The 12,233-nt window shown below is 41.1% G+C and overlaps 1 protein-coding gene across 2 annotated transcripts in view; it reads left to right on the top strand.

Annotated features, from left to right (window-relative positions):
* Positions 1–12,233, top strand: part of pdlim7 (PDZ and LIM domain 7) — a 30,207-nt gene that overhangs the window by 5,579 nt on the left and 12,395 nt on the right. For both annotated transcript variants that reach the window (XM_010744729.3, XM_010744730.3), the window contains exons 3-5: positions 4,225–4,376; positions 9,278–9,305; positions 10,207–10,400. In XM_010744729.3, the coding sequence (XP_010743031.2) occupies positions 4,225–4,376; positions 9,278–9,305; positions 10,207–10,400 (374 nt within the window). The remainder of the gene's footprint in view (positions 1–4,224; positions 4,377–9,277; positions 9,306–10,206; positions 10,401–12,233) is intronic.

Below are 12,233 nucleotides of genomic sequence, written 5' to 3'. Positions count from 1 at the left end.
CGACAGAAGACATAAACAAATTTCACAAATGAGTAACACTAACCATGACTAGTAAACTGAGCTGTTCCTCTTTTCTTTTTTTTTTTTGACCAGACCCAAAAACTGAGCTTTCTGCAGTGGTCATGTCATGTCATTCTAAGGTGGCCTTGCAGTGTTTCTTGGACTACAGTTGTTGAGTGTGTTGTCTCACTAAAGGGTTACCACCTGATTGCCGTCTCATATGAATGGGTCAAACATGGTTTAAACTTCCAGTCGGCCCTCACCACACCAGCGTCTCCTTTTGATGAAAGCTGACCTCTGAAAATCTTGAGGCAGTCATTTGAGTAGTTTGATCTTGCCTCCAGAAACAGCCTCCTCTACCCTTTTTTAACCAGCCTTTGTGCCAACTTTTTTTCTTAAATTGCTCCAGACCTCTGTGACCTTGAAGACGGGAGATCTACTTATGTAAAATTATCTCTCTCTCCCTCCCTTGGCCCGTCGGCCCAGACATCCTGTTTGAACAGGAAAGGCATAAAATGTAGGAAGCAAGATGTTGTTGTTACGCTTTCATAGCTCCTTCAGTTGAGTCTGCTCCAGTCCAGGGCAGCACTACAACTCGTCTGAGGAGTTCGTCCATATATCTGCCTCAGATCTTATACCGTAAACATTATGATACCATAACCGAGCCTCCTGAGCACCACCTGGTTTCTATCGACAAACACATGCCACAGTGCTGAAATCAAACGTTTCGGGGGAAATCATAGATGATGTCAATAAGTGAGAGGGGAGATTTGTGAATGTCTCTACACCGTCACAGCTGGATGTGTCATCAGGTTTTATGTTCCTGTTTCTCTGTCTGCCTTGTACCATCTGTTGCTTTATCACTTGTATACTCTTAAACACTCACTCTTTCTCGCACACAAACACGTGGAAAATGAGGCCACGTTAGAGAGGTGGATTAATAATTCAGTGCTCACTGATAGATTGTCCGCAGGGGGCATTTCTTGGGTGGCTAGTTGGACGTGAATGCCTTATGTTGTGATCGGTGCAGCAGTGTTTTAAGGTGAGTTAGTGCTAGGTGTTCCACTGCAGTCATTATGGTTGGGGCGGGGGGACCACATACTTGCAGGTTTGGTTTTCCATTTCTCAGAGGGATATTTATGGCTTTGCATCAGCTGTGCCGTGTGAGTGATGTAAGGACAGACTGTCTCGCGGCCCCCAAATAGCCGTGGAAAGAATAAAAGTGAGCTGGTGCAGAGTTACATGGCCAATATATCCACAGCTGTAGATAAACTTCAGAGCATTATTGGTTTGACCAAAAAACACGAGTAGCCAGCCCTAGAGTTAGTACGAGCCCTTGACTCACCTGTAGGGTCAGTCAAGGAAAGCGCTTCAAAAGTGAATCGAAGACATTGCATTTTGAAAGGCTGGCTAATGCTCTGAAATTCGATAGCATACCAAAACAGCTCTGCTGCTGGGCTCTGCCAAAAAACCTTGAAACAGGCAACTAACTGACAGGCTAACCCCGTGGTTTGTGAATATCTTCAGTTGCACACGCGTCATGCCATGAATGCAAAGTGAGTTACAATCATATTTGCACAAAATCGTGCATGCTTGTCGTTTACTGCGTTTGTCAGAGGAATATATATATATAAAAAAAAACATCTATGTGGTATCCCTGCTACACGATGTTGTCATGACTACAACATCATGTCTGAAGTTGTCGTGAAGTATAGTACAGTGCGATGTGTTGCATCCAGGGAAAAATGTTTTCCACTGTCCGTCGCCATATTGACAAACTGCTGGGGGGGGGTGTTGGGTTTCCGACCACCCCCTACCAACCAAAGGTCTGAGCACAGCAACTTTAACTGCTGCCTTCTCAAGTAAGGGAGCAGCTGCACTCTGAACCTGAGCCAGGAGCACAGGTGTCTGTGTCCATCAGTAACTCAACTCACTCAGACACACACATGCATGTACATATACAATCTCCAATCTTTACGGCTTCATATATTCTGCTATTTTTCTTATTATCTCATCTTACGTTCAAAGGTCGGCCATGTAGGTCAAATCTTTGATAACAGTTTGTAATTTTATAGTACACGCAGACAAACTGAACATAAATATCTGAATAAGGTGCCACAACAGCTTCACCGCTCCTTTTTTTTGTATGAATGCCACTCTTTTATGGTTTTGATGATGGTGGTGTTGGAGCGCCGTCTATTACAGTATAGGTGTTTAGTTGGGTTGAGATCCGGTGACAGCATACCAAATCATTTTCATCGTTTTCATATTCATCAGCTCATTCAAAGACCCTCTGCGCTCTCTGTAAGATTCGTGTCCTTCATTTAGTCAGAGTTTTTCTGTTAATTATTCACCTGTATTTTTAAAAACATCAAAAATAGAACAACTTTGACTCCTTCCATGGACCCAAAGCCACGCCCTCTTCAGGGTTATCTTGCAATAGCCCTCATTACTAGATGTAATTCTCATAAAGAGTTTTTTTAATTATTATTATTATGAAAGTGACAGGGTTTTCTGTGCCTACTGGCAAGAGACACTTTTAACGTCTTCTTTTTAATTAAATTAATTAAGTTACTAGAGCTTCCTTGAGGCTTTGACAGCGCTTCTTTGGCTAATGCTCATGGGATATGTTGTTGCAAGTTTTACTGTCAGTACAGCAGTAAAAAAAAAAAAAAAAAAAAGGCGACTGTGGCCCTCTGTGGTGGCTTTATGCCAGCCTGTGCCCCTTTTCAGAATATGTCACTTGAGTTCTTGTCATACTTGTTTTCCCCAATGTAAGCTGTTAAAACTTTTAAGTTCTTTCTAAACTATAGAAATCATTTCTTTCTTAACCCCTCTAATTGCTTCCAGTGAGTGCAAATCAAAGGCAATTAAAGTGATGTTTGAACTTGGCTGTAAAATAACCGTAGCTTGGATTGCCTCTGAGGAATGCGTTTCTCGCTATTTTTAAGTTTGCCATGTTTTGATTCGAGGCCGGCTTTAACTCCGTTGTCTTCGTGGGGTGCAGAGTACCTCTTTTTTTTTTTTTTTTTTTGCAGCCTGTGCTGTCATCACTTCGTCGAGCGTATTACCTCCCAGCTCACTCGCGAATGTTTATGTTTAATGTGCAGAATCAAAGCGGCAAGTGTGATAGCTTAGCTGAACATGGCAGAAAGCTATTGATTGAACCGCTGAGTCCTCTGAGCTTTTGATGAGCTAACATTTGCAGGGATCCATGACATCAGAGAGTAATCCTAATAGGGTTTTTTTTTGCCAGAAATCCTGACACTTGCTCACTTATCTGATGCCGAACACTTTGTACTCCAGTTATCTGAGAATTTGACACAAGTCTTGAGTTTCTTTAAGCCGCATGGGCGAGCTGACTAAGCTCTTGCTAAACACGATTTGGCATCTGTGCCATGTCTCCTATCCAGTATAGTCTGTGTTCATGTAGAAAACCATTAAAACCTATATGGACTATGACAGGTTCTTCCTGTTTGTAACCAGACTCCAGCTCTTTGCTGTGACTCAATATGTCTGCAGTCTGTGTGACAGCCCCGAGAGGATGATGTCATTCTTTTGTCAGTGAAACGGGCCAATGACTTACCTGTGTGGATGAGAAAAAAGTAGGGTTGGTTCCAGTAAATGATGCAGCTATTTGTAACATATGGTTGCTGTCTGCAGCTTTCAAGTGTTTCTTTCACCGACTTTCATAGTCACATCTGCAGTAAATCACATGCTGATGACTGATGACATCATGATGACCTATAATTTCTGGTCCCGATAGTGTTGAGTGAAATATCTCGACTGGCTTGTCAGACGCAGACACACAGACTCCCTGAGTTGATCATTAAGTGTTGTTAACAGACCTCACAGCAAAACCGAACATGACTTTTTGTGTGTTTAGATTTCCTGTGTTTTGCTTTGAACTGCTGATAGAAAATGACATTTTAAGTATGTTTAGAGTTCTTGAAAATGTTTTTCTTTTTGAGAGCTGGCCTGCTGATTAGGATGACAAAATAACAGTGAAATGGAGGCAACAGTTTAAAAAAAATGTACATTGTGATTATTTCATACTATCCTGACAAGAACAAGACGAATATAAATATTGCAGTATTAAGTCGAGCCCCTGGTGCCCCTAATCTGCTCCTCAGTACATGTTTTCTTCCACATAACTGTCATCTCCTGTCTTCACGCACCTCTAACTCCTGTCTGCTTTCTGTTCCTTTGTTTTCTTTTCTCTAGCTGACCCCGGGCGGGAAGGCAGCTCAGGCTGGTGTCGGGGTAGGAGACTGGGTGGTGTCCATCGATGACGCTAATGCAGAGGACATGACCCATGTGGAGGCACAAAACAAGATCAGAGCGGCAACAGACTCCCTCACCCTCACCCTCAGCAAGTAAGTCATCTGGCAGAGCATGATGCAACAAAGCACTACATGATCACTCACCCTCCATTTTTATCTCGGTCAAACACAGCCGCATAAATCACCACAAAACGCATATCCTCCCTCATCCTTTGGAGAGATAAAATACCTTAATGTCCTTGAAATTTGCCTCCATATGACAGATAGTTGCAAAACACATTGGTTATCGTCACACAACATTCCATTATTTAATTTCCTGCTCTGGCTTAAATTCATTTTAGCTGACTTGGCCTAGGATTTTATTTTACTCATAAGTCACAGTCCCAATAGTAAATTCAGTCAAAAAGTAATTATTTCTGTCAAGATGTTCAATCTATTACAGTAGTTAGCAGGATATTTAAAAAGGGGGAAAAAAAATCTGAAATTTTTCATGAGCCAAAAAAGAACTAACTAGGTTTTTGTACAGATAATACGACCTTATGGTAAGGCTCATCAATCCTGCACTGTCAGACCTTGGAGAAAAACTATTTTCCAGGTCTAACCTGTATCTTTTTTCTTTTCTTTTTTTTGTAAAGGTGTGCCCAGTTTCACTTACACAGATGTTTTTGCAAACTGCGGTTTTATTACTCCTTCTACAAATTCCTTCACAGAATTGGTACCAGGCGTAGGTGGTCTATTTTTAGGTTTTTCTATTTATTCCATGCTGTTTTCCTGGCACGGCCTAGTTAAAACAAACTGCCAAACGCATTGAATGCATTGTGCAGTTGCAACCACATTCATAAAACAGGTGCACATATCAACCCCTGAATATCAACTCCTGCAAAATATGATGGCACTTGGCTCTTAGGTAGTGTTACAGCAACATGATGGATTTAAATAGCTGCAACACAGTGGCCATGAGTCTGAACCACCATGTGCAAAGCAAACACTCCCAGGATTGTAGTTTGTTTATTAAAGTAACACGAATGGAATGGATGTACATGCTTTCTGAATTATTACAGTAATAATTTGTCCTTATCATCCTTAAAAAGAAAAAAAAAACAGGAGTAGTACACTGGCCTTTGTTTGGTTGAAAGAAATCATTTTCAGAGGAGACACGGGTAACTTACATTATGCCTCCGCTTTGTAATGAAATGAGAGAAACTCTGTCTTCCGATTAAAGCACTTTGTTTGTTAAATGTGAGCCAGGAAAATCAATGTCTTTAATTTTGCTCGAGTTTTTTTAATTAGCACGGGATAACCTTCATACAGGCAGCGCTGATACCTGCTCACGTAACGCCTGCCAGAAATTCCTGACTGATGAATTATCTCTCTGCAGAGTACAAGCCAAAGTGTTTCATCAGGAGCGTAATTATAAGAAAAAGACTTCCCTCCCAAAAAAAAAAAGATGGATGGGACCATTTAGGACTCCTAAAACCTTCAGAAAATAAGAAGGTGCAGACGTGTTAAGTAGTTAAGCCTTGCTGCCGTCATGGGACTCATTTTGATTTTGTGATAGTCATAAGTAAAGTGGTTGTGATCACAGCTGTAACACAGCTATTTTCACATGTAGTTCATTTTGTTGTTGCCTGCCAAGAGACTCTGACAAAAAAGTTTGTAGAGAGTCAGAACAGCCGTGGGTCATTTATGACTTTCCAGAAGAAAAACATCCAGAACATAAACTAATACCGTTTCTGCAAGAAAACAAGCAGAACATAAACAGTTTCAGATTTCAGAGATCATGGTGGATATTTGCTACATATTGTTCAACATATGCCCAGCTCCTCTGGCATTCATAAGGCACAGATGTCTCTGCACAGATCACTAAATCCAGTGTGACCCCTACCAGCTTATGTGTCCTTGCCAAAGACTAGCTGGTTCTCATATGTGAGGATTCAATGCTTTTTCTTTGTCATAGATGATAGAAAACTGAATATCTTTGAGTTTTGGCACAAGACACAACCTTGGGAAATGTAGAAAATTATGAGGACATGAAATTTGTGAAGCGAAAATGATTAATCAAATAAATAATTGCCATGTTAATCTGTAATGAAATGAATAGCTAGATGCATCTCCAAAGCAACAGATAATGGTGTGACTGGCATCAATAATAAGGCATAAAAAGCTATAAGACAGTAGAAGAGAGGGAGGAAAACAACAGAGGGCAGATGACGGGTGGGTGGAGGTGGAGCAGAGTACAGGGAATGTTCAACTTGAGGGGGGATCAAAGGCAGATTTCTGAGGTGGGGAAGGAGCCAAGGTGACATTATAAAAGATCAGAGTCTTAACTAGCAAAGAGCTGCAGTTCCTGTTTTCCATACAACCAACAAGACACATTGCTGATGTTGCATGTATTTTTTTTTTTCCTGCAGAAAGATTTGACACGACACATTTCGACCTACTGAATGCCTTAAAAGGAGTGTGAGGGAGAGAGAGGGAGGGAGAGACCCGTGGCTTTGAGTTTCAGAGTGAGATGGGAAAAGGAAAGACAAATAAGAAAAGACACAGTGAGCATCTTGTTGGCCTCTCTGGTGAGATCAAGAAAGGCGACGTCATGCTCTTTGCAGAGGGATGGATGAGGGTCATACATAAGCCAGATGTGCCCCTGTGGGGGGGCCCTGTCTTACAGTTTGCTACAGTTATTTCCCTTTAGGTCTATGTTTTATCCCATCCAGTGTTTTGAGGCTTTTTTTTTCTGCCTGTGGCTGTGAAATACTGTTGCTGTGCACTTTAAAAGTCCTAAGTCTGTTTTATGAAAGAATGGATCTCTTCTTCCATCTTTATCTCATAGCAAGCGGTTTGATAGGCCTGCAATAAGCCGGTATGTTTACTTAACATTGCCAATACTTTTCCTTCATTCTGCGGTTTGCCTCCCTTTTTATTTCTCCTTGTGGAGTTCAGCTTTTGTAAATATTTCACATTTACCCATGGCTATCTTCCCATGAATCCCCAGTCTCGTCCCTTCATCTTCTCTTAGGCGTTCTCGCATTGTTATTATATCGTCAGACAAGCAAATATTGTTTTCCTGAAACACTTCTCGGAGAGGAACTATTGTCAGTTTTATTTATTCGTACCTTGGCTGCCATCCACGGTTTCTCTTTATGTCAAGAGAGGAGGACAGCCGCGCAGTGATAGATGTGGTCTATTGTTTGGTTTAGGGCCTCATTTTATTCAACACCAATGATCATCTCCTGTCTTTCTTTTATGGAAAGGTTTAGGCTTCATCCCGAGCCTTTTTATAGGGAGTTGAATAAAAAAAATATGGGCAATAGATTTTGGGCTTCAAAGGAAGGAGTTCATGTTGCATCTACAGGGACAAACCAGGTCCAGTGCTTACTGTCAGTGACTGGCCTACAGTGTTGTGGTTGGAGTATATCAGTGATGTGTGTAAAGTTAATTACACTGTCATGGGAGATTTTTAATTTATTTTTTTTACTTTATCTAACATCTGATTGAAAGCCAAACATGCCTCAGCTATAATAAGTGACCCATGAAATTAGACAGGAAATGATCTCAGAGGGTGCATATTCAGTTTCAGCATGGGTCAAACATGGTCCAAGCAAATTCACTTATTCCGTGAAGTGGTGACTTAATCATCTCCACATTTTGTTCACATAAGTGTGCCAGAATAAATACAGTACCCAGCAGCTGTCACACACATTCCTTATATATCCCTGTTTTTTAAAAATGTGACTCATCAAATTGTGGGTTACGGCGAGCTGGAGTGCTGTGAACGTCACTTTGGTTTCGTCTTCCCAGAAGTGCGACACGCACAGACATGTCAGCATGCCTTCACTTCGCTCCTCTCTCTGTATCTATACAGCCCTGCCGTCATCCTGTCTTTAACGTTGTTCTGTCTGCAGGCAATAACGCGAGCACTTCTTTTCTCATAGTCACAGGAAGCGCCGTCCATTGTTTTGTGTGTGTGTGTGTGACTGCAGGCTGAAACAATGTCTGCAGAGCTTTGTGTAGCATGCAAACACTGGTCAGCGGATAGTAATGGTTTATGTTGACTATTTTAGGAGCCAGCAGCCATGTAAAGCCGAGTGCCTCCATGTTCAATGTGTAAAGAAATTTTAATGAACCGTCTGCTGTGTTGCTCCAGTCAGCAAAGGCGCCGCAGTAATGTGAATCCTGGGATTAGAGTTAAGAAGTGTACAGCTCTGTGGCACTTGCAGTATTCTTAGCTGGGTGGGTGAATCTGAAGACAGTTCAAGAAGTACAGTGAGGTTTTTTGGCATGTATAATGCCACGATGAGGAAACTTGAGTGTTTTTATGACCTGCTTCTTTTTCTCTACTGCTCGTAGCATCTCGGCTGAGGAGCTTAATTGTTGAGATGTGTGGTGTGAGGAGACTTTCCTTGAGACAGCATTACAGTGGAGTCTATGGAGCATAACGAGTAAATGTCCAAAATCCAGTTTACCCCAATTATCTAAACCACTTGTTTAGATATAGAAAACAGACGTTATAACCAAACTGTCAGCTGTAAACAACTTGAGTCCAATGGTAGAGATTGCAGGGCGTCTTCTTAGTTCATTGGTTTGAGACCACTCTCTTTCTTTTAGTTCTTCAACTCCCTTTATGAGCAATTATGCATGCGAGTAGTATGCTGTCCTAACCAACAGAGAAAAATGGCCAAACCTCCATGATGTAAAAACTTATAACTGTGTAAGCCACACAGCTGGTAGCTTTTGTGCAACATGAGGTTGATATTTTGCATTGAGTAAAATGTTTATCAGTCTTATTATATATTAAATGTAACAGAATACATAATGAATACGTGCAAAAACACCATTGTATGGTTTTGTCTCAGGAATAGTATTACAATATTAGTCATACAAACATTTTCTCTGACTGAAACACTACAGATTGTTACGATTTAGAAATATCTGTTAACATTTGGTGAGTTTATTAAGTGTGTACTCATAACTGTCTTTGTCTTTTCTTTTCACAGAGCTTTCAAAGCAGGCGGAGACCAGAAGGTAAGTCTACATTTGCCTGAAACATTGCCCTCACGTCTGTGTGAACACTTTGATGCTTTTGGCATGGTCCGCTACTGGAGTACAGTGACATTGATTGGATGTGAAACTTCCCTTTCATTAGCCTCAGCTAGTGTGTTATGTCACTTTGTGTTTAAATTCATTGGATTCACCTGAGTCACCTGTCGAGCCCTCACAGAGTTCATGCACTGTGCATTAGCAAAGCATCAGTGAGTCGCTAAATGACTTGTTTGCTGGATGGAGTGTTGTGAATATTGCTTTTGGTTTGCGGTTTAGTTTTCTGATGCCTTGCACAATCCCTGATAGCAGAGTAACACTGATGCGTTTAGTTTCACTGTCAAACCACTTGAGAGCTACGCGCCCAACTGATTACAGTTTGAGCGGTACAGTGGTGTCACCAAACTGCTTTGTGCCGCACGCTTTCAGGGAAGCAGCGGGAACGTAAAGCGTTCACAAAGTCAATGTTCCATTTTTAGCAGGTGTTCCTTTTGAAGTTCATGCATAATGCTCAGTGAGAAATCTCATTAGTGAGATACGTCAGTCAAATATGACAATTCCTCACTTTGAGCTTTTTCATTTTACCAGCAGTAGCAGATTACTTTGGCCAGTGCGTGGCAGACTGCCAACACAAATAAAATGGCTGTGTTCACACTTCTTAAGCACTTCTTCCGTGTGCAGAGAAAAGCCGACAGGCTTTGACAGAGCTGGAGTAATCATTTTCTATGAGCAAATATTGGGCCTCACTGGAGGCTTTCTTAGGATAAAGCTTGGGATTGTGCAACAGCTTCAAGAAACTTTTACTGTGTGCCAAAAAAGAAATGTCTAACCGCATGTTGTGCACTGTGCTGCATTGTCTGTCTTTTTTTTTTCCACACCCTCGTAGGATTCACTTGCTCCGGCTTCAGTACCAAAGTACTCCTTTGCCCCCAGCACAACAATTAACAAGATGGCGAGGCCATTTACAGCAGGTGGTGGTAGCGCCAACTCAGGACCTGCTATTAAACCCGTGGCCTACTCACCTAAACTTAACACTCCGCTCTCACAGGGCCGTGCCAGCATGCAGCAGCCACAGAATGGGTAGGTGGATAAATAAACACTTATTACCTTCGGAACCACAATGTGACTAATGTGGTTTAATGGTAATTCTGACATCTCATTATTCTGGTTTTAAAATAACTCCCTGAGGATTTTTCCAAACCGCATCATTTTAAGGATTTACTCCAGCCTCTCGCCAAACTTATGTCACATATTTTAAGAAAGCGTCCACAAGAGATCAACGTTACAAATGTATGCTGACACACTGCTGAGATTAACTTAATTACTACACTGTCTGTCAATAATTCAACAAAACCGATCGCAAGAGTACGATGACTTTTGTATCAACTTGTGCTATTGCTGAACACGCCAGCAGTAATAAGATGCCATTATAGATTGTGTCATGATGGACGCTGGCTGCAGAATAATTTAGGGGGAAATGGAGGAGGTTGTCAGCCTTTTGTCAAAACAGACCCAAACAATCCTGTCGACCTTCATCACACGGATGAAAGCAAACACTTTGTTAGCATTGCAGGAAATGTTTAGCTGACAATTCAAGTCGGCCTCCTCCAGCTGGAAGATCTCCACGGTGGAATTTATTGGAAGGCAGAAACAGCTTAGAGAGATTAGTGAAGGACATATCAATAATGAGTCACACTTTTATGGAACTGTAACATCAGTTTTATTTTTGGGGGGTTTGGCTGCACTTTGCTTTTTTCTGGACGCTGCAGAAATTCTGATTTATTTTTATATTTATGGATTTTTTTCTCATCTTGCTCTTTTTGTTTCTGTCATCCTCACCGTATGTGTGAGTATGTGTTTTTAGAGAGAGAGATACTAAACTCTAAAATGCTGAAAAGCAAGTTTACACAAAATGCAAAATACAACACACAAAGGAATCATTTGTTGCAAAGCAAACTGATTTTCTCTTTTCGACAGATGGGTTATTGACTGTGACTGAGCTGTAACACACAAGTAAAAATCAGTCAGTCAAGTCAGTATGCCGGAAAGTAATGGAAGAATGGATTTTAAAGTCCATGAAAATACTTGGGGAACTTACATTGCACTAAACTGTGGACTGAATCTTGCTTTTAGAAGTTGTGCTCGCTTCGTCGCTTTGGTTTCTCTCGGCAGAACATCACTGCATCACACGTCATACCTCCAATAATACATTTAATTGCATATCTCTGTTCACGTTATGCTTAAAAATAATTTAAATTCAGCGGTGATGTCACTAGAAACTTCCTCTCATATTTTTTAAAACAGATTCTATGATCGTCTCCGCAGTAACCGCACTGCAGAAATTACAGGGCCGTAAAGCCAGTTATCTGTTTGTCAGGGTAGCAAAACAGGAGTCTTGATCATAGTGCATGATTTTTTACTCTTTTTAAACAACAACATTTATGAATGAAATGCATTTTATTGCAGCAAGTGTAGAATCTTACTGGCTCTAAGACCCTCAACTAAAATTTTTGTCTCTTGAGTTTTTTCCATTTCAGCTTCTAAATTACTAAAAAGAAACCCCAATAACTTGGTTACAAAGCTGCTTTCATCTCAGTTGTGTATTAAAATGAAGTTAACGTTCCCATGACTGATCTCTCGCTGCTATAATTAAATAAACGTCACTACCCTCCAGTTTTTATTTAACCGTTCAGTTTTCAGATTTTACAAAGATTCCAGGAACGGATCAAAAACACATTTTAAATGATCCTGGAAGTGGCAGTATGGCATGAAATGGTCTACGAGCCCTGGCTGGTCTGGTTCCTGTAATTTGGGTCATGATAGTGGCCTGACTGCAGCCATTGGTGAGATGTGGTCTGTTGCTGTATTTAGCCTCGCTCATAAATCGTGCTGCGTTCTCGCACAGCTTTTACT

Source organism: Larimichthys crocea, chromosome I (assembly GCF_000972845.2).
Source record: "Larimichthys crocea isolate SSNF chromosome I, L_crocea_2.0, whole genome shotgun sequence".
In the NCBI taxonomy this organism is placed as follows: Eukaryota; Metazoa; Chordata; class Actinopteri; family Sciaenidae; genus Larimichthys; species Larimichthys crocea.
The sequence above is the reverse complement of the archived record's forward strand: the minus strand, read 5'-3'. Positions and strand labels throughout refer to the sequence as shown.